Here is a 23,097-nt window from a genome sequence, read left to right as displayed (position 1 = left end):
AAAGGGTCTCACCATGTAGTCTTGGGTGGGCTAAAGAACAGACCGTCCGTGAATTAGAGATCTACGAGCCTCTCCTCCTGAGTGCTGGGATTAAAGTTGTATGCCAGCATGGCAGGCCTATAATATATATTTTTATATTTTATAATGTACTTTAGGATTTCTCTGAGTGCTGGGATTAAAGGCGTATGCCACCACTGCCCAGCTTATAATGTACTTTTTAATGTGGTAGTTTTTCCAGCATTAGACTAGATTAAATTTTATAGTTACATACTTGTTGGATACTTAAGTGAAATGTGTAGAAAGCAAGTGGACTGAAAATAATAATAGATAAACTTCTGCTAAACTTCATGTGGGATCAGAGTCCAGAACACCTTCCCAGTTTGTTTGGTGAGCACCGATAGCTTCAAGTTTCAACTGTATCCAGATTTTCTCTTGAAAATCTTGATGACATTGGGTGTGCGTTCCCAGGATTAGGGTTGTTTCTCTCTGCTGCTCATTGAAACAGCCTAAGGAGTAACAAAAACCATAGGTAGAATAACTTAACAAACTAAAAACAACTAACCATTCCATTTTCCATGTATGCAATCAGAAATTTTAATGTGTAGAATATTCATTAAAAGGAAGTGGACATGGGTCAAGTGATTAAACTTAAGATACTTGGAGAAGAACATTTTAAAAGTTTTATTTCCAGATAATTAGAACAAGTGAACTAGCCAAACATTATTCCATAGGTAACTGCAATAGCATCTGTTACGTGATTAAATAGAAATTTAAATTGGTTGTTGCTGATTTTGGATACTAAGGATATGGTAAAGTTCGTTCTGAAGTGTTCATGTATAGTCTCACTGTTTTTCCTACTTTCGCTGGGATTATAATCAAGTGTAGTGACTCTTGGAGTCACATCGTCTGTACAGCATGGACTCACAGTTAACCTGGCTGTTCCCCTCTTTTCCAGGCGAGCGAGTGTTGTGCTTTCACGGGCCTCTTCTTTATGAAGCAAAGGTATGTATGGACCCTGCATTCTTTTGAGAAGGTGGTCAGAAATGTTAGCTAGACCAGACTTCTTAATAGTGAATTACAGTATTTTCTTACTTGATTTGTAAAAGGTATTTCATTTTTGTCATAGGTTTATAAATCTTCCCATCTCACTTTGAGCTTGTTACTGATTGCTTGGTGGTGGATGGAGAAAGTGCAGACTTTTCTACTCTTCTGACTTTTCTAAATTAGTAGAAGCCTTTTGGTTGGAAATAGCATTAAAGTGATAGGTAGATAACAAATAGCATTTTATAGTTAATAACTTCTGCAGAAAATAATACTGTATGTTTGTAAGCACTTGTATAGGTAGGTGTGTGCCACCTCACAAGTAGAGGTTAGAGGACAACCTCAAGTGTCAGTTTCCTCTTTCTGTCTTTAAGACCATCTCTTTGTTGTCCTTATACATGCCTATCTCTGACCTTCAGATTTCCTGCATTTTTTATCAACTTCCATCTCAGTGTAGGAGCGGCAGAATTATAATGAGTTTGGGGGAATGTATGAGCTCTGCACCTTAATCCACTGAGGCATTTCCTCTGTGTGTGTGTGTGTGTGTGTGTGTGCGTGCGTGCGTGCGCGCGCGCGCGCGCGTGTGCATGTCTTTTTTTTTTTTTTTTTTTTTTGGTTTTTTGAGACAGGGTTTCTCTGTATAGCCCTGGCTGTCCTGGAACTCACTCTGTAGACCAGGCTGGCCTCAAACTCAGAAATCCGCCTGCCTCTGCCTCCCAAGTGCTGGGATCAAAGGCGTGCGCCACCACCTCCCGGCTGTATGTGCATGTCTTTATCTCTTTATGTCAGTCTCTTTTTGAGACTTAAGTTTTACACTTGCTCGAGCTGGCCTCAACAATCCTCCTTAACCACACCTCACGATGGTTGTCATTGACACTTAAATTCCTATTTGTTAACTTGAATGGTAAAAAAGGCACTTTTTTCTGTTTCATTAAGTGCTCCTCTTATACAAAAACTTTAATTTTAGCCAGAGATGCCTGGTGGTAGTAGTTCATAGCTTTAATCCCAACACTTGGTAGGCAGAGGCAGGCAGATATCTGAATCTCCCAGCCTGGTCTACAGAGCGAGTTCCTGGACAGCCACAACTATACAGAGGAACAAAACAAAACAAAATCCCAGAGATAAACAAAAAAAAATATTTATTTTTATTTTAATTAAAAATATTTGTAGTGCTCAGGATTAAACCCAGGGCTTTGCATATGTTTGGAAAAGGACTACCACTGCAGTTACATCCATAGGCCCTGTACAACAAACATTTTACAGTCTAAAATTATCTTTACTATTTTATTTCTGATGAATTTTGGTAGAATTTAGGTTGCCAGTATCATTCTAGTACTTGAAATTGGATTTAAACACTCCAGCCGTTTGTCACTTAGCTATCTCCAGGACCAAAAATTAAAAGCTTCCCTAGCCGTTTGTTTGTTTTTGATCTTGCTATAGAGCTCAGATTGTTCTTTCGTATTCTGACTACCTAAGCTTTGGGATTACATGTGTTTCTTTTTATTTCCTTTATTTATTTATTTATTTATTTATTTATTTATTTATTTATTTATGGTTTCTCGAGACAGGGTTTCTCTGTATAGCCCTGGCTGTCCTGGAACTCACTCTGTAGACCAGGCTGGCCTCAAACTCAGAAATCCACCTGCCTCTGCCTTCTGAGTCCTGGGATTAAAGACGTGCGCCACCACGCCTGGCTTTATTTTTTAAAATACATTTGTGACAAGTGCTCACTGTAGCTGTCCTAGAACACACACACTTTATAAAGACCAGGGTACCCTGAACTCACTGGATGACTGCCTCTACTTCCTCTGGGATTAATTTTAATGGTGTGTTTGGCCAGGCATTTAAGTATTGAAATGAAGGCTGCTTGAATACTTGCCTACCATGATTGAGGCACGCACTGAGTTCAATCCTCAATACTATCACCACTGCCCTTGAACAAAACACCACCCCACACACATGCAATCTGAATGCTGACACAGGCCTATGGCCAGGCTACTTGGGAAGTTGGGACAGAAAGGTTACTTGGGATACAAAGTTAAGGGGGGCCTGGGCAGCTTAGTAAGGCCAAAGAAATCTCACAAAGTAGTAAAGAAGGCAGGGGACAAAGCTCAGTGGCAAAGCAGTTCCATGAATGGAGGGAGCATTGGTTCAGTCCCCAGTATAGAAAACAGAAGCCTAGCCTCGGGTGCTCCCCACCTCCCATTCCCTGTGTGTGTGTGTGTGTATGTGTATTAAGTGTGTACATGTATGTGTATTAAACGCTTAGAAGCAATTCCTGGACAAATTTGTAGCAATTAGTAGTGTGAAATAACAAAAATAAAGATGTTCACTCCTTGTGTTTTGCATGTTTATAACTGAGTCCTTTTGATGATCTTGTATGGTTTCCATTGTTGTATAAACTTTTAGCAGTCATCTGAAATGGCTCTTTTTCTCTGGCAGCAAAATACTCTGAACATTTTTTTAATGGTGATTGGAATATAAACTATTGTTTGATTTGCCTATAGTGAACACCCTTAAATCCAGTCAGATAATCATCACTTGTCACAGTGATTTTCCTTTAATAAATTTGTTTTGTTTACTCACTATATTTAAGAGTACTTTTAAAGCTAGTTTTTAAAAAGCAGCATAGAAACCCAGACAGAGGTGGCACACACCTTTAGTCCCAGCACTCGGGAGGCAGAGGCAGGCGGATTTCTGAGTTCAAGGCAAGATTGGTCTACAGAGTGAATTCCAGGACAGCCCTGTCTTGAAAAACAAAAACAAACAAACAAAAAACAAAAAAAGGGCAGCATAGTGTTATTCATGAGAATGAGATTTTTTTTTTTTTGAGAATTTTTTTTTAAATGTAGTTCTTAACTGGAGTTTGCAAAACAAATAGTTTTCATTTCTTGACCTTGGATAACAGATTTAGCCTGTTAATTTATAGCAACCGCTTATTGATGCTGTGTATTTATTTCTAAATTGCAGTTTTGTGACTTTACACAGAAAGTGTTCTCAGCACTAGGATTATAAAATCAAACTGGCTTACAACTTTCAGTTCTCGAAGGTGCTCTGAAAGTTTTACACTTGTCAAGTAGTTCAACCAAGATTTAATTCTTCATAGTAGAAAGAGCACATCTGTCATTAGGATACAAATTTGCTTTTGTCTAAGAAGTGGTAAGGTTATATATATCAAAGACTTACTCTTTTTTATTTCAGTGTGTAAAGGTTGCCATAAAGGACAAACAAGTGAAATACTTCATCCATTACAGTGGTTGGAATAAAAAGTGAGTATTAGATTTTTAAAAAGTATTTTGTCTACTCATGTAACATATATGTTGAAGCAAGGATGAGCCATTTTTAGTAAGATGAAACTATCAGGGAGAACTCTGCTATTTCCTATATACTTGGGTCTTGGTTCAATTATGAGTAGATGCATATTTTAGGCTGGCATTTTTTTTGTTTTGTTTTGTTTTTTTGGTTTTTTTTTTGGCCTGAGCACAAACCAAATTACTTAAAAATTGTTAGAGAAGAGGGGGGAAATGTTTTAGAGATGACAGTTTATAAACCCATTTTTATGAAGTTTTGAAGCATATTCTATTGAAAACAGAAAAGTAGATTCAGGTGGCTTAGCATAAAATTCTTATTTACAGAAGTTAACTTTCTAGTGGCCATTGGAGCTCTTTGTCAGTAGTGTTCTCTTTGGGACCAAAAGTTAACAGCTCCTAATAAATTATCCAGGCCTTTTTGTTGTCTGGAATTGCGTGGCTTATTATTTTTACTAGGGAAATTTTAAATTCATCTTTATTATTGATCTTTTGTATTTCAGGGATGGCATTTCAAGGAACTAGCCATTCAGGAATTACTTTCTGATAACTTGTAATGCTTAATCTTGACACCCAAAGTCTGATTCTTCTTTCCATGAGAGCAAATGCCAACTCTTAGGATGGTTACTGCTCTTGATTTTGTTGTTGTTTTGTTTTGTTTTTCCTGTTAAGTTTACTGGCCCTATAACTTTGGTCTAAATTGCATTTAGAGTTCTTACCTGAGTAGCCAGCCACTCAATTCAGTTTGTTTGATGAAATAGACTAATGCTTTTTAGATGAGATATGCCAAACTTTTTAACTTATTTCATTAGTATAATTGTAGAAAGGCCACGATTCAAAGTACACAAAAGGATATTCTGATAACTTGTGAACTAAGTATTTCTAATAATGGTTAGTAGGTAATGTCAGTATTTCAGAATGATGCCAGTCTTACATGTATTAAGAAATTGGGCCAGGCAATGGTGGCACACGACTTTGATCCCAGCACTTGGAAGGCAGAGGCAGGTGGATTTCTCAGTTCAAGACCAGCCTGGTCTACAGAGTGAGTTCCAGGACAGCCAGGACTCCACAAAGAAACCCCTTCTCGAAAAAAAAAGAAATGGGAGCTGGATATGCTAACACATCCTTTAATCCCAGCTGGATATGCTGGCACAGCCTTTAATCCTAGCTCTCAGGAGCAGGGATTAAAGTAGGAGCAGGCCACTGTCTTGAGTTTCAGACCAACCAGAACTACATAGTGAGACCCTGTCTTCAAAAAATAAAAGCTATAAGTTTTGATTTTTTTTTTTTTAAGTTGATAAGATCTAGGAAAACTGACATGTTATGGCTTCTAGAGTATCTTCATATTAAAAATGAGTTAAACTGAGTTTCCATCTTTAATAGTTTGAGGCTTATATTTGTTGTTGATATTTTGCTAATATCCAGATAAAATAATGTATAACAGACAATTTCCTATAGGAAGTAGAATGTCTTTATGCATATTAGGGATGGGAAAGTTAAAAGTCCATATAAAGTGTGAAAGGAAAACAGCACATTCATGAGTGAGCCACATACTTACCCTCTCCTTGCACACTTCAATTTAAAGTTATACTTTAATATCTGAGTACAGATTTAATGCTTCACTCTTCGTGTATATTAAGTATTTTGTATATAATTATACATGAATATAATATATCTGTATATTAGGTAGCTATTTTTGTTGGTTGCCGTAAATTATGAAAACACCACCAGTTTTCTAGGGTTTTTTTTTTTTTTTTTTTTTTCCCCTTCCTGTTTTTTTTTTTTTTTTTTTTTTTTTTTTTTTTTTTCCCCTTCNTTTTTTTTTTTTTTTTTTTTTTTTTTTTTTCTTTTTTCTGAGACCAATGTGAAGCAAGCTTTAATTACATACTGCTCAGGATGATGGAGTACAGCCAGATTACCTCTGATGATCCCTGAGTGGTTTGCCCTTCCTGGGTTTTTTGAGACAGGGTTTCTCTGTGTAGCCCTGGCTGTCCTGGAACTCACTCTGTAGAGACCAGGCTGGTCTCGAACTCAGAAATCCTCCTGCCCCTGCCTCCCAGGTGCTGGGATTAAAGGCGTGCGCCACCACTGCCCTTTACTTTTTCAAAAAGTTTTTGTAGGATTGTGGTTCATGACAGAAATAAGTGGGAGTATTAATTATTAGATCTTGTTTTCTTTGGAAAATAAGGAGGGGGAATGGCCATAGTAGGCATTCTATGACTGTTTTCTTAGGAGTGATGTTGCAGTGTGCTAAGGGAAACCAAGATGTCATAGGTCTTTCATAGTTAACTTGCTAAACGTGCCATTATATTATAACCTTTGGGAAGTATTTAGAAATGGTTTTTTGTTTTCCTTTTTTAAGACTGATTGTTGCTTTGTAGCTACTGGAACTTGCAGTAATCTTTCTGCCTACAGAATGCTGAGATTGCAGGCTTGTGCCACCACATCTAGCTCTAGAGAAAGTTAAAACCACTTCAGAGGAGTGCCTGTGAAGTATATTATGTGTGTGTGTAATTTTGCCTGTGGGTTTGACTTTTGGGATTAGTCACAACTACTTTGGAATAAATAGAGTTATATGCTTGAACTGTATTTAAACTTGAGTGGCCCTTAGTTATTTAGTAGAGATTCTCAGAATGAAGATTTGTTTTTTTGGTTTTTATTTTTGTTGTTGTTGTTTGTTTTTCAGTTTCATAAGGAATTTTAGATCTTTGCTTATAAACTCTTAGAGTGCCTTGGTAATTAGATATTGGTCAGAGTGCTTGTTTAGATGTGGTGTACATCTGAGGGGGACAGAATTTCTAAGATTTTAAGGCTTTTTGTTGTTTTTTTTTTTTTTTTCAAGACAGTTTCTCTGTGTAGCCCTGGCTGGCCTGGGACTCACTGCTGTGACCAGGCTGGCTTCGAACTCAGAGGTCGCCTGCCTCTGCCTCCCAAGTGCTGGGATTAAAGGCACGCACCACCACTGCCCGGCGGTTTTAAGGTTTAAAAGCAGCTAAAAGTTAGCATCTTTTGATTTGGGGAAAACAGGGATATAATTATTTTTTAAAAAGATCGTCATTGATGGGGATGAAGTTGAGTGGTGGAGATCTTTCTTGTCTAGCATGTGTGGAGCCCTGGGCTCAATCTCTAGTACTCAGCCCACCATATCCCCAAGCAAAGGAAAGGAAAAAAAAAGAAGACGGACAGTTTTGTAGAACGCTTTTATTCACTTATAGAAACAGTGTCTTAATATGTAGCCCTTGACTGATCTAGAGCTTGGTGTATAGACCAGGCTGTCCTGGAATTCAGATCTACCTTTTTATACTTCTAGGGTGCTGGGATTTAAAGAATACACCAGTATGCCTTGCAGGACACCTTTTAAATACCCTGGTACAGCAAAATCCCCAATTGTAAACTGGGAATTTTTTAACATTAGTTTAAATTCACTTTAAAAATCACAGATACTAAGATATTTCTAAATTTTCAAAAAAAAAAAAAAAAAACCATACCAGAATTTGTTGACACAGACATTAAAATATTCCATTTGTAAATGAATCTTGATAAAGCTTAAACTAAATTCTGCACATAGTTACTGAGATTACTTTGTACTATGCTGTCTGTATCAGAAGTGCTGTGAGGCCCAGGCGCTCTGAAAAATCTTTGAAGACACGTGAGGATATTGTAGCCCTTTTTCCTGTTCCTGAAGGAGCTCCCTCAGTACACCACCCCCTCCTGACCTCTAGGTAAATGCATGTTTTAAAGTTTTCTTTAGGAAATCATGTTGAGGAATGTTTTTTATTTATTAATTTTCCTTTTGGCTATATTCTATAAGAGGTCAGAGGTGGGAATCATTAAGTAAAAGATTACTTCAAGTGTACCCTTGATGGTGTCACGAATGGAGCTCCATCAGCAGGAGAAAAGACTAATTTTGCTCAAAAGTTAGTTTGCTTCAAAATTCAGCATTCTACCAGGAATTTTTGTTTTCCCATATAAGTCAGCAAAAAGCTTGTTTTGTGAGAAGCCAGATAGACCATTAGCTTTTAGAAAGCCTCTAGTCGCCCTTGCAAGTTGGAATGCTCCCTTTGAATAGAGGAAAGTGAACAGTGGGATATCTGAAAAACTATTCTAAGCCCTCCCCTCCTTTTTAAAAGATGTATTTTATATATATGAGTATATTGTAGCTGTCTTCAGACACACCAGAAGAGGGCATTGGATCCTATTACAGATGGTTGTGAGCCACCTTGTGATTGCTGGGAGTCAAACTCAGGACCTCTGGAAGAGCAGTCAGTGCTCTTAACCGCTGAGCCATCTCTCTCTCCAGCCCCTATTCTGAGCCTTTTATGTACAGACTTAGTCGAGTCATCTAGGTGGTGAGTACTGTGAGTTTATTATGTGTTCCTGATGCACCTTTAGCATGTGTGAACTGTGTAACAAGACAGTGCTGTAATTCTGAAAGGGTAATGACCAAGAGACTCTTCAGTGACTTATTTCTAGACCTATTTAAAAGTGATATGAACAGTTTATATACATAGTTTATATTTGGAATGCTACTTCTCACTAGAATACACTTTGATTAGATTTTTCTTTTAAGAATGGATTTTTCAATGCCAGCTTGTCAAATCTTTTAGAAAAAGCATGGTTTCTGGATTCCTGTAATTACAGAATTAGGAATACTCAGGCAGGAGGATTAACATGAATTCAAGGCCAAGTTGGGATTCATTAAAAAAGGTCTCAAAAAGCTAGGGTTGACAAGGTGGCTCTAGGTAAAAGTACTTGCCACCAAGTGCTGCGACCCAAGTTGGATTCCCATGACCTACATGGTGAAAGAATCAATTCCCAAAAGTTGTTCTCTGGCTTCCGCACACATACAAATAAATGTCAGAAGAACAAAATTAAAACATGTTATTTCAGGGAGTTCCAGAGTTTTAACTCCTAAATCTTTAAACGTTAATTGGAAGAAACTCCAACCTGTATTAAAAAATGTACTTCAGTGCTATTTTAACTTGTCTTTTTCAGTTGGGATGAATGGGTGCCAGAAAGCAGAGTACTCAAATACGTGGACACCAATTTGCAGAAACAGCGAGAACTCCAAAAGGCCAATCAGTAAGTTTGATTTGAAAAATGAATTTTGAGATTTTTTGAACATGGAATGAACAAAATGGGGTCATATTGGTACCTTCCTCTCTATTTTTGGTAAAATGATTCTTGGTACTTGTCAATTCCAGTGTTAAAGCTTGCTTTCAAGTAATTATATATTATCTGGGTAATTCTGTCATTTCTGAGTCTGTCTTCTAGTGGAAGGTCACAGTGTTGGAAATTCTAGATGCAAACTCAGTATCTTTTTAATCTCTTCTTGGGTGCTGTAGAAGGCACAGTTAACTGATGGAGAAGCAAAAAGGAAGGAATATTTCCACCAATTAATATCTCTCTGAAAATACATTGAGGAAAAGGGACCCAGAAAAATTATCTAAAGGGTAGTTATTACACTTGATTTTTATAATATTTAAAAGATTAAAATTACAACATGGAATCAAGAGAAAGTATTGGAACTGCTACTGAATTTCCAACCAGGCATAGCACTGGAATTTTCAGTTTCTGAGACCATATATTAGTCAATTTGTGCTGCATTGACTTTAATAATAAACTTCTTTTTTTCATTCATTTATTCCTTTGCATGTGGGCATGGCTTTGCCAGGATGGAGACAGTTGTTCCTTTTCTCTTCTCTTCTCTTCTCTTCTCTTCTCTTCTCTTCTCTTCTCTTCTCTTCTCTTCTCTTCTCTTCTCTTCTCTTCTCTTCTCTTCTCTTCTCTTTCGCTTCTTGTTGTTGGTTTTTTTTTTTGAGACAGGATAGCCCTGGAACTCACTCTGTAGAGTGAGTTGGCCTTGAACTCAGAAATCCACCTGCCTCTGACTCCTAAGTGCTGGGATTAAAGGCGTGCGCCACCACTGCCCGGCCAGTTTTTCTTTCTTAAATGTGGGTTCCAGGTATTGACCACAGGTCAGTGGGCTTGATAGCATTTGTAGCACTTTGACCTTTAGGCCAGCTCTCTGGCTCCATACTTAGTTTCTTTTGAACCTTTTGATTTCTGTCAGCTTTAAATATTTATTTTCGTGTTTGTTTATTTTATATGTATGAGTATTTTGGCTTTTATGTATAAATGGGTACTTCATGTGTGTGCCTGGTGCCTGAAGAAGCCAGAAGAAGGAATCAGATCCCCTCAAGTTACAGATGGTTGTGGGCTACTGTGGGTGCTGGGAATGAAACCCAGGCCTTCTACAAGAACAAGGAGTGCTCTAAACTTTTAAGCCATCTTCCCTGTATTTTTATTTTATTTTATTTTATGAGTGTGTGCGTGGGTGCATACGTGCATGTATGCACACCAGTAGATGGCATCAGATCCTGTGGGACTGCAGTTGTGAGCAGCCATGTTGGTCCTGGGAATTGAGTTCAGGATCTCTGGAAGAGCAACCCTAGTACTGTTAGCTGGAGAGCAGCTCTAATTTCACACTTTCTGTGGGGATTCTCATTTTAAGACATTTTAACTCTTTAGTTTTGTAATAGAGTTAATCTGTACAACATAAACAATTTGGAACATTCTGAAAGTCCACTTATACTAACAAACAGGCTTTTAAAGATTTCTGAGACAGGGTGTCACTGTACAAGTCTTGCTGGCTGGGAACTTGCTAAGTAGACCAGGATAGCCTTGACCTCATAGGCATCCACCTGCTTCTGCCTCCGAAGTGCTGGGATTAAGTGTTTTCCACCATACCTGGCTGGGAAGCTCAGTTTAATACAAGTTCTAGATGGAATCAAGCAGGCATAATTTGGTTTTTCTTTCCTAAGTACTTACGATGTTTTTCTGACTTTATTTTCGAAGGGAACAGTATGCCGAGGGCAGGATGAGAGGGGCTGCTCCAGGGAAGAAGACATCTGGTCTGCAACAGAAAAACGTTGACGTGTAAGATTCTCTTTGCTTAAATATTGCATGCTGTTTTATGGGTATAATTTAAATTTACTATTTATAATACATATTTTTGTCTCTAATGAAAGCTTTTAAAAGTGTCGGCGAGGGCAGATGAGATGGCTCAGCGGTTAAGAGCACTGATTGCTCTTCTAGAGGTCCCGAGTTCAAATCCCAGCAACCACATGGTGGCTCACAACCATCTGTAACGAAATCTGACGCCCTCTTCTGGTGTGTCTGAAGACAACTACAGTGTACTTACACATAATAAATCTTTAAAAAAAAAGTGTCAGTGAAATTCTTAATTCTCAGATGCCAGGTTATTAAAGTAATGTAAAATGGACATTACCTACTTGGTTTTCCTTAGCTGCTTCTCTTGCACTAAAATACATGCAACATTAAAATACATTTAGTGTGTAGTCAGTGGCAATTAATCCTTTTACAATTCTTATTTTTGAAGTAAAATATGTATACTCATACTGTTTGCTCTTATGAAGGTAGTAATAACTTGTTGGGTAGTTTTGAGGTAATTATTTTGGCAAAGATTACTTTCTCAGTAGTGCTAGAAATACATGTGTAAAGTGAGAGTGAGAAAAGTATAATTTGTTAACTCTGGACTGTAAGGCTTCTTGGTAACTACAATATGAAAGTTGTGTACAGACACTGTATTTCTACAGGTTCTGTACCTGAAAGTGGCTGTAGAAAGATGACCAAGTACATGATCTTAACTATTAGTAATACAAAAAACATAGGCTACAACTGTTGTTGAGGGGTAAGTTTTGTGTTCACGGTTATAGGGTCATTCAATAGAACATGGGTGGCCTACCAGTGACCAAACCCCTAAAGAAAAATGGTTTGCTCAGGGGCTGTAAACTGCCAGTGGCTCCTCAACTAAGGGGTAGGATCTCACGGGCTCCTCTTGAGTCCATGCTGGAATGTTGATTTGTACAGATAACTCTAGTGCAACAGCCGTGTCATATCCAGAAGTCAGCATTTCATGGCACTCTTCCCTATCCTGCTTTTACATTTGTTCACATTCTCTTAGGCTTTGTTCCCTGAGTTACTGGGTCTACAGCCTAGGTCCTGTGGAAAAGCAGCCAATATTATTATTATTATTATTTTTAGATTTATTTATTTATTATATGTAAGTACACTGTAGCTGTCTTCAGACACACCAGAAGAGGGCGTCAGATCTTGTTACGGATGGTTATGAGCCACCATGTGGTTGCTGGGATTTGAACTCCGGACCTCCGGAAGAGCAGTCGGGTGCTCTTACCCACTGAGCCATTTCACCAGCCCCCAGCAGCCAATATTCTTAATGACCAAATCCAGTCCCTTAGAATGTTTTTTTTTTAAGGTTTATTTATTTTTATGAATAGTGAGTATACTAGCTGTACAGATGGTTGTGAGCTTTCATGTGGTTGTTGGGAATTGAATTTTTAGGACCTCTGCTTGCTCCAGTCGACCCCGCTCACTTGAGTCCCTGCTCTGACCCAAAGATTTATTTATTATTATAAATAAGTACCCTGTAACTGTCTTCAGATGCACCAGAAGAGGGCATCCGATCTCATTACAGGTGGTTGTGAAGCCACCATGTGGTTGCTGGGATTTGAACTCAGGACCGTCAGAAGAGCAGTCAGTGCCTTTAACCGCTGAGCCATCTCTCCAGCCCCTCATCTATATTCTTGAGTTTCAGGATACAAGAGTTACATAGTGAGACTTTGTCTCAAATAATAATAAGAATAAATAGGAATAAATCTAAACTCAAGATTAATGTTTTGGGAAGCAGAAGATAAAGTCACTGATAATTTTGGTGGACCATTTTTCTCTGAATTTACCACTCAAAAGAGTTGGAACAGTTTTATGGGAGTAATTTTTGTTTTCCTCTCTTCCTAGGAAAACAAAAAAGAACAAGCAGAAAAGTAAGTATAAGCCTTCTTAAAATTGACCTCTTTGTAATATTTAGATTATGAGTTCACTATATTAAACTGACACCATGTGGTTTATTGACCTGAAGTAGAGGTCTCACAGTAGTAGTGTTTGGAGATAAGGACAGTGGTTTTCATCTTTTACCTACTGTAAGATGTAGTTGTTTTCACCCACCTGCCTTAGTCTTAATGATTCTTTTAGGAAGATAGCATTTTAAATATGTTATCAAATGTTTCCTAAGTAAAGTGTTTAGTTCTTTTTTTAGAAATAAGATTCTCTAAGTTGAATTTATGAAATATCTGTAATGGGAAAATGAGAACTTCAACACTCTTTACATTAAGAATTTGTTAGTTAACCACTACCACCCCTGCCATTCCTATACTTTGTAGCGCCTGGAAACGGAGATGGTGGCAGTACCAGCGAGACACCTCAGCCTCCTAGGAAGAAGAGGGCCCGGGTAGACCCTACCGTTGAAAATGTGAGTTTTCTTTTTCTCTGGCAGGCTGTCCTAAAGGCTCTGATGATCCTTCTCCTTTACTTCCTCACTCCCTTCCCTTCCAGTATTTGTGTTTGAGACAGGATCTTGCTATGTGGTTTTGGCTAGTCTAGTGCATGAAGACATCCATGTTAGCGGTGCCTAGTGGTGCATGCTTTTAATCCCAGGACCCAGGAGGCAGAGACAGGCAAATCTTGTGAGTTTGAGGCCAGCTTTGTCTACATAGTGAGTTCCAAGACAGCCAAAGCTACATTGTAATACCATAACTCGGGGAGGGGAGAAGGGGAGGAAAAAGAGAAAGTTATGTTTGGGATAACCATTTGGGTATCAAGAGTACATGTTCCAGGACAGTGGTGGTGCTTGCCTTTAATCCCAGCATTTGGGAGGCAGCTGTAGGCGGATTTCTGAGTTCCAGGACAGCCAGGGAGGGCTACACAGAGAAACCCTGTATCAACTCCCCACCCCCCCCCAAAAAAAATTAAATGTGAAGAATCTGTTAAGCTATATCAATTCAGAAAAGTCTATTTCCGGAAGAGGAAAAAAGGCACTAAGGGCCACTATGACTCAAGGCCATAATTTTCCTGGCTGTATGAGTTCATGTTTTTGGCTTTTTCCCCTCCTATGACAATTCCTTCTTTTGAGTGGTTCCTTCAGGGAATTAGCTCATGCCTGGTATCTTAAAGATCAAAAGAGAAGCAAGAAAAGTTTGTAATAACCTTTGCTTTTCCTATTTAGGAAGAAACATTCATGAACAGAGTTGAAGTTAAAGTGAAGATTCCTGAAGAGCTGAAACCCTGGCTTGTGGATGACTGGGACTTGATCACCAGACAAAAGCAGGTAGCTTGAGAACGACGACACAGGGGTGGTGGCTTTGGCAAAAAGAAAGAGTTCTATGATGAACTATTCTAATCTCATTTTATGGATTTTTTTTTTTTTTGCCTGCGCATATGTATGTCTATGATATGACCTAAGTACAGCACCTGTGGAGGGCATTGGGTTTCTTGGAGCTGGAGTTGCAGCCACTAACTAAGTGGGGTGCTAGAAATTGAAACTTGGGTTTTAATGCTCTTAATTACTGAGCTCTCTCTCTGATCTCTTAAAATTTTGTTGATAATTAAGAAAGTTGGAGGTTGCTGGAGCAGAACTCTCTCAAAAAGACCCTATTAGACGGATACATGCATTTTCCACCTTAATGCTGTTGGCATTAGAACATTTATACATGTCCTGATGATGGAATATAGTAGAAAGCATATGACTGCCTACAATTGATCCTGAATGTAATTAAGGTCCTTAGGTTTAATGAATCACTTGCAGAATGTTGTTTAAAAAAGTGACCTTCCCTAAGATAGAACAGATGCCAGCAGCAGAACTGCTTGGCAAACCAGTGAGGTTTGGTGTTTACAGATGGATGATGGGTTTCAGAAGTAAGTATGCCACTGAAAAGCCCACCCCTAAGTAAATGATGACTCAGCAATGAATGTGAATGTTGCGTCCCTGGAGCTCCATCTTGGGTGTTGGGACACCCTGTGGATCATTCAAATGTCAGCTTTCTGGGTCTTGTTCACTGATTGATTACTTAGTCTTACCCTCTCTTCTCCCCTCTGAAGGGACATGTTCAAAATCTAAAGAAACTGGTTTCACAACAACCCACAAAAACTTGAATGTTACTTAAGAGTTGGGTTCTCTAAGTCCAAGTTTAGGAACTTGAGACAAACTATTTAAATTGACAAATGACAGATGCAGTGGGAATGATGGGGATGAGAATAATAATAATTGTTAAAAGATTCATGAAATCTGAGATTTCATAGTTGTAATTGGAATTTGGTTGATGTTCTTTGGTTGGCTTATACAAGTGCATCTCTCTGCATAGTATCTGTAATCTTGAACCCACTTATCTATCAGGTATTCTGTGCCTCATCTTATTTTGGAATGAATGTAATTTTTATAAACATTTGTATTCAAATTTTTTCCCTAGCTTTTTTATCTTCCTGCCAAGAAGAATGTGGATTCCATTTTGGAGGATTATGCAAATTATAAGAAGTCTCGAGGAAATACAGATAATAAGTAAGAATGTACTCTTTTTGAGTATACACCTTTTTAGGTATAACTGAAGGTATGCTGTAGGTGCTTTACAGTCGTTAAAAGGTTTACTATCTTGAGGCTGGTGGTGGTGGTGCTGTGCATGCCGTTAATCCCAGCACTCGAGGCTGAGGTAGGAGGATCTCTATGAGGCTGGTCTATAGAGTAAGTTTCAGGACAGCCAAGGTTACACAAAGAAACCTTGTCTTGAACTTCATCTCCATCCCATAGCCCCAAATTTCTACTATTTTGAAAGCATAAATGCCGCCTTATTTTTATACAATTTTGAAATTGATTTTAATTATTAAAAAAGTCTTGGCCATAGTTCTTTACCTTTCCTTTGCTCAGAAGGGAAATGTTTTGAAAGTGATATTTTCGTCTGTCTTTAGGGAGTACGCTGTTAATGAGGTGGTGGCAGGGATAAAGGAGTACTTCAATGTCATGCTGGGCACTCAGCTCCTCTACAAATTTGAGAGACCACAGTATGCAGAAATCCTCGCCGATCACCCGGATGCACCCATGTCCCAGGTGTATGGAGCGCCACATTTGCTGAGATTATTTGGTAATAAAGTGATTTTCTCTTTTTCCCTCTTTTGAAGCCTTTAATAATTGAGTTTTTGGTTCTTACTAAATGACTGAGAGGTAAAATAACTGAAACATGACTATTTCAGTTTGAATCTATTTCAAATTTTTATTTAAATATTTAAATGCCAAACCCCTTTTTGCAAAAGAAAAAAAATTGAAAAATCATTAAGACTGGGGAGAGAGCTCAGTTTATAAAATCCAAGTGTGAGGTAATGGTGCACACTTGTGACCACCCAGTACTGGGGAGGCATACAGGGGCAGGCACTCTGTTTTCTCACTGGCTGCCTTGACTTAGTTGGTGAATCTCAGTCTGGTTGGAGAGGGACTCATTCTGTTTTTTTTTTTTTTTTTAAAGGGTGGTGACACTTAAGGAAAAACATTCAAAGGTTTTTTTTTTCATAGCTTAAAAGAGACACACGAACACTCAAGAACATTGAGTTTCATGGGTCCAGTGACAGCCCATTTAATCTGTACATAGTGTGTGTTACAGCCCTTTTAATTTGTACCTAGTGTGTGCTACAGTGCTACTTAGAATGTGACTTGGTTCTTTGTTAAATAGTGCGGATTGGAGCGATGTTGGCCTACACACCTCTAGACGAGAAAAGCCTTGCTTTATTACTGAACTATCTACATGATTTCCTCAAGTAAGTTTAATTGAAATCACAAACAATTGGGATGATTACTTACAATGTGAAAGGGTAGATTACAGTGATAATTACTATAACGTATTTGTACAGATGTCAATAAGGCAACAAAACTATAAGTAGCATATATGGGAATCTTACAGATGGAGAGTAACGTGTAAGTGCTGTATGGGAAATGATGGAGTGACTAAATCTCCAAGCTATTAAGACAATGTAGGTTGGTTTTTGTGGGGTTTTTTTACAGTGTTGAAAATAGATTCAACTGGTCGGGGCAGGAAGGTAAATTTTAAAAAAGGTCCTAGGAGGCAGATAGAAATAGTAGTAATGTTTAGTTGCACTGATGGCTCAAGCCTGTCAAAGTTGAGGCAGGATATTTGTAAGTTTAAGGCCAGTCGACGTTATACTCTTGCACTGAGGCCCGTCTCAATGATGTAATACAAATATAAGTTAACAGTAGTTAACTTATCACATTAGTTGAATTTAAAAGATTGAAGAAATGGTGACGAAGCAGTTCTAGCTTCAATATCATGTTGAAGGGCATTTTTATACTAGGGAAGAACTTAAAACCTAGCAGCTTTTGGAAATGATAGGATTCTCTAAATATACTGACAAGGATACTATTTAGCACTGTGAATTCAAGAAATCAGCTGTAGGGGGGCTGGAGAGATGGTTCACTGCTCTTCCGGAGGTCCTGAGTTCAAATCCCAGCCACCACATGGTGGCTCACAACCATCTGTAACAAGACCTGATTCCCTCTTCTGGTGTCTGAAGACAGCTACAGTGTACTTACATATAATAAATAAAATAAATCTTAAAAAAAAAAATCAACTGTAGTGGTATGCATTATCTGATTCTTGTTGAGAAACATTTCAATTTGAAAAAGACTAAGACTTCCAGAATATGGATCATAGCTACTGTGAATTACTTTTTGAACTTGGTATTGAAGGGAAAGATTGGAGTGTTTGATTATTTATGCCTCTTTTCTACAGTGGTAAATATTTTTTTCAGACTCCACTTGGAATAATGAAATGAACTACTGTTTTTCATTTTGCATTCCTTTATTTTAGGTTTAAATATGAAATATGTTAGTAGACAACCTTGTACTTAAATGGACAGTCTTGAGAAAGCTAAAGAAAGTGAATACTAATTGTTTTAGGGCTGTGCTACTGTATAGTAGGATAGCTGTCTGCAGAGTCCCTCAGGTTGGAGGCAACTTTCCCTGGTTTAATAGAGAATAACTTATTCTAGTAATAATAGAGGTGCATTTTTGTCTGTTATATAATCTTATTATATTTTAATGATGTGGTTTTTAGGGGAGGCAGTCATCTATGATTAGTGTCTATAAACATTTTCACAATGGATTAACAATTTTCTTTTTAGGTACCTGGCGAAGAATTCTGCAACTTTGTTCAGTGCCAGTGATTATGAAGTGGCTCCTCCTGAGTACCATCGGAAAGCCGTGTGAGGGATGTGCCCTCTCTCTCTCACTCGTGCTTGGATCTCTGTAAACAGTTTGGTTCTTAGTCCTTCTCTTGTACAGATGATGTACTTTGAAGACCGTTAGTGTATAACAGAGTTGATGTTTGTTTTCTGTTTGATTTTAAACAGAGAAAATAAAAGGAGTAACTGCTCCTTTTTTCTTTCTTTTTTTCATTTCAAAGTTTCTACCAGTGTATCAGTGATGGACAACAGAGAGACATACTGTAGAGTGTTTGCCTAGTTGACAAAGCTGCTTTTGAATGCTGGTGGTTCTGTTCCTTTGACACTANGCACTTTTATAATATGTGTTAATGCTATATGACAAAATGCTCTGATTACTAGTGCCAAAGGTTCACTTCAGTGTATATAACTGAACACTCATCCATCCATCTGTGCTCTTTTTTTTTTTTTTTTAAATGGTGCTTAAAGAGCCCATCCTTTGCAAGTCATCCATGTCATTCCTTAGGCATCTTATCTTTGCTCAATTGTTAAAGAATGGTGGCTTGTTTTCATGGGTTTTGTATTTGTGTCTAATGCACGTTTTAACATGATAGACGCAATGCATCGTGTAGCTGCAGTTTTATGGAAAAGTCAATCTTGTAGGAGTTGTTTTTCAGATCTTCAATAAATTTTTTCTTTAAATTTCAAGAGATTGTGTGGCCGTGTTATCAAGATTTTGGCACATCGTATATTGTGATTGGAAATCGATTGCTTAGGAAACTGGAACTATCGAGTTGTTTATGGAAGGAAAAGCTTTCTTGGAAGTGGCGTAAACTACTGGTTGTAGGAATTTGTCATCTTGAGTCCTAGCCAAAAAGCTAAATGCCCACATTGTAGATAGTGCCCTTCTTGATTCAGATTCTTGGTATTTTTGAGCATTGGGGGCATTTTTTTTAACCACTGTAAATATTGTTAGTGTTGTTTAAGATGTTTCTGAGAGAAATGAGCTGAAAGTCAGTATGAAACCTGCATTAGGATATTTGAAAAAGGAAACATTGTTATCTTCAATAGAGAGATCGGTGATTTGGACCTAGGTACAGAACGTTGGGAACAGTTCAGATGGCAAGATCTGGATGAGCACAGGCTGGGAGGGATTGAGAGAGGTGAGTAATGGAATGGTGTGAGTCTCTTGAGCTGTGGTGTAAGGATTCCCTTGTGGGGTGGGAGATAGTTTTCTCTAAATTACCTATTGAGTCTTGGGCTCAGTTCCTAGCACAGAATGGGGAATAAACCTACCTATTTATTTGGTAAATACAAGGATGGTGGGGTTTTTTGTTTTTGTTTTGTTTTTTCCTGTATTTCAGTGCCTGTATGTAGGTGGTAGCAAGGGGCTTGCCACATTGCACACGTGGAGGTCAGAGGACAACTTTTCAAGAAAACGGACTCCTTTCACCTTGTACCTGGGTCTAGGGAGTGAATACAGGTTGTGAGGCCTTTCCCTGCTGGTCCTGGCCCCAGTAGTGTATGGTAGTTTTCAGTCAAGATGGACTTAATAACGAGTCATTTAATTTATGCAGTTGTGTATCGGCTTGACGTTTTTCTATAGGAGCAGCTGTGCTCAAACCTTTTTTTGTTAGAGGACTTTTATTTTACTGTGTTAAAAGTAATTCCCAGTGATGATAGCACTGGGAAGTCAGGAAAGGGAGCTCTAGGGACATCCTGGTCTAACACATCAAAGTAAAGCAAGATCTTTTCTTTCTTTCGTTGACACTCTATGACCAGACTGACCTCTTTACCTCCTGAGTGCTGGGATTAAAGGCATGTTACCCCTACTGCCCAGCCCATTACTGTAGTAATCCTTGACTATAAAGCATGTTTGTTGGTAAGATAGAAATGGGAAAGTGGCTTTTCGGGGAAGGGTGCTAACCCTGAAAAGTCAGTGACCCAAGATTGAAACCCCAGAATATAAATCTGTGACCCCAGTACTCTTGTATGGAGAGAAGTTGGGGATAGGAGAATGCAAATTATGTGGGAGTTCACGAGTCATCTACTAGCAGAAACAAATGCCAAAGTAGAAGCAAGAATCAACTTCTAAACTCAAAACACAAGGGACCCCCCCCCAAAAAAAAAACCAACAAACAAAAAAAAACAAAACTGGTCAGCTACAAAATGGCTGTATTAAGGGTACAGTCTTGGAATGTAAGACACACTGACCCAGAGTCTATAGTATCCGTTGCTGGGGAGACTGGGATGGGAGGGTCACTGGAGACCGGCCTATAGAGGATTCCCTGTCCAAAGATGAAAAAGCTCGTTCTATACATGTTACTGTTTGAGACTGAAATGACACCCATAAGTTTATTTGTTAAACATTGGGTCTCTAGCTGGTAATACTGCTTAGGAGACCTGTCTAGAAGAAGTAGGCCCATCTGAGTGGACTATCCCTCATGCCACAGTAGGTTGTATCACAAGTTCCTGCCAAGATGAACTGAACCATGCTTCCCTTTTCTTTCTGAACTGTATGCCTTGAAATTTGCAGCTGGATTTGCCACAACAACAAAGGAACATGTTTATGGAGAGATGGAGTTTTGTAGGCTTTAGTGATGCTACTGGGAGACAAAAACAAAGACCAACCAACCAACCAACTAAGCCTTAAAGTGGATGTTTAACTTACTTGACGTGTTTGTGGCATCTATATAAACGCCTGGAATCTTGCTTGCATGTAACACAGTTTGTCCTTTTAGTCCTTCTTTGTTGAGCATAGTTGTACAGGTTGTACTGCTGCTTGTCTTCTGGTGCTGGGAAATGAGAGCCGAAAGCAGCCAGTGCATGCTCTTAACTGCTGAGCCATCGCTAGTGTTCCCACTGCCAACTCATAGTAACATCATTTCCAAAGCTCAGTACAGCGCCCCCTGCCTTCATTGTCCTTTCCGCCAGTATTTTGGTTTGTTTGGGTTTTTGTCTCCCCTCTTGAGTTAGCTTTCATGTTGTTGAATGAACAAAGCACATTGAAGAATAACACAGTATGTGTATATGAAATGAAATATGGTACTTCCCAGGGGTTGTATATAACCATATATCTACATTTAAAAATCTAGACACTTAATCTTTGACCAGTATAACAGATCATAAACCAAAAGACCTTACACTGTAAAATACCAAGAACTGTAAGAGAAAATGTAACTTTGGGCATATATGCAGGGACAGAAAAAGAAGACAAATCTGAATGAAAATTCATCTGCCTTCAGTGTAGATAATGAAATATCACATACAGTTTCAAGATACTTAATCAGAAGACAAATGATTCTCTCCACTGTTAGGTAAGGTTTGGAATACAGGAAACTCCTTACCCCAAAACAAGGGCCATAAAAATAAAAGGGCCCAAGTTTGCTGCTCAAGGAATTCCAGAAAGCAGCCAGCACCTGCCCTTGAGCAGAGGTCACACAAAGCAGGCAGTTTGACTTAACCCTTTGAAGGTTGGAGAGCCAGTTTCCCCCCCAAAAGCAGTTTGTCATGCTCCCCCATCCCCCCCCCACTGGACTATGAAATCTGATTCTTAGACACTACACTGTGTTCTGTACCCTCACACTAAGGCAAGATTTGGAGACATCAGCCTCTTAGACCAATGAAGGTTTGTTTTCAGTTGGAAGAAAAGATATTTAAAGAATAATTGAAAGGAACAAAATGCACTTAGACCAATAAAGTTATACCGCTATTTCACCAGTATCAGGAACAAAACCATAGTGTGGTACACCCATATTTAATGTAGCTTAATGGGGCTGGTGGTCGTCCCCTTTATAAAAAAGTCCTTTTTTAGAGCTGTGGGTGGTGGTGACTTGTCCTTTCAGTCCCAAGACGGGTGTGTGTATTTTTGAGGCCAAGCTGATACATATAGCAATACCAAGTTTCATGGCAAACAGAACTACTTTGTTTTTTGTTTTTTAATGGAAAATGCGTTTTATAAAAAAGCCAGGGTTATGTTTGGTGGAGGGTTGGTATGGTGCTGGGGAAGGGGGTGCCTCTGGGCCCATGCTGAGGCATCCCTTCTCCCTGAGGTACCAGCCACACAAGTATAGTATAGAATAGAGTTTACTTAGTATGGGGAGGGGAGGAGGGAGTAGTAGAGAGAAAGGGAGAGAGAAGTGGCTGTGGAGATGGGAATGGGAGAAGGGACAGGAAGAGGGGATAAAGGGAAGAGGAGAGTGGGCAGGGGCAAGCAGCTCCTTTTGTAGTGAGCCAGGTACACCTTACTGTTGCCAGGGAACTTTGAGGCAGAGCCAAGAAAGGCTGACAGCAAGTACCCTTCAAGATGTAGATTTGTTGACTGTTTGCTGTTGTATAAATGGGGGATCCAGATTCTACCTTCGTTGTCTCAAGCTGCTTGCATCTTACAGGGAAGGGATAAAGCCTTCATTTTTTTAGAAAAGTCATTCTGGCAGAGTGAGACATTTAAGAATATACTTCCTGTATTCAATGCTGAAAAATCTGCATTTAAACTACAAGGTTAATCCCAAGAAACAATTGACAGTAAATAGAAACTCACATCTGATATGGTGGCATAACTTGTTACCTAGCATGTGAGGGTTAAGATCTCCCAACCCTGGATACCTAAGAATGATCATTAAGACGTGTATGCTTAGCCGAACAGTTCTGGCTT

General features: G+C 38.7%; 1 protein-coding gene across 2 annotated transcripts in view; it reads left to right on the top strand.

Moving 5' to 3' along the window:
* The window catches only part of Morf4l1 (mortality factor 4 like 1), a 23,152-nt gene extending 4,001 nt beyond the window's left edge, over positions 1 to 19,151 (top strand). Inside the window, exons 2-13 of one of the 2 annotated variants that reach the window (XM_021207652.1) lie at positions 956 to 1,002; positions 4,243 to 4,310; positions 7,955 to 8,071; positions 9,345 to 9,431; positions 11,208 to 11,288; positions 13,188 to 13,213; positions 13,610 to 13,698; positions 14,452 to 14,553; positions 15,692 to 15,780; positions 16,185 to 16,357; positions 16,940 to 17,024; positions 18,405 to 19,151. In XM_021207652.1, coding sequence (XP_021063311.1) covers positions 956 to 1,002; positions 4,243 to 4,310; positions 7,955 to 8,071; positions 9,345 to 9,431; positions 11,208 to 11,288; positions 13,188 to 13,213; positions 13,610 to 13,698; positions 14,452 to 14,553; positions 15,692 to 15,780; positions 16,185 to 16,357; positions 16,940 to 17,024; positions 18,405 to 18,489 — 1,049 coding nt within the window. In that variant the 3' untranslated portion in view covers positions 18,490 to 19,151. The remainder of the gene's footprint in view (positions 1 to 955; positions 1,003 to 4,242; positions 4,311 to 7,954; positions 8,072 to 9,344; positions 9,432 to 11,207; positions 11,289 to 13,187; positions 13,214 to 13,609; positions 13,699 to 14,451; positions 14,554 to 15,691; positions 15,781 to 16,184; positions 16,358 to 16,939; positions 17,025 to 18,404) is intronic. The other variant, XM_021207653.1, reaches the window with a different exon arrangement.
* Positions 19,152 to 23,097: the final 3,946 nt, after the last annotated feature.

This window comes from Mus pahari, chromosome 10 (genome assembly GCF_900095145.1).
Source record: "Mus pahari chromosome 10, PAHARI_EIJ_v1.1, whole genome shotgun sequence".
Lineage (NCBI taxonomy): Eukaryota > Metazoa > Chordata > Mammalia > Rodentia > Muridae > Mus > Mus pahari.
Note: the sequence above shows the minus strand (reverse complement) of the source record. Positions and strands in the feature narration are given on the sequence as shown.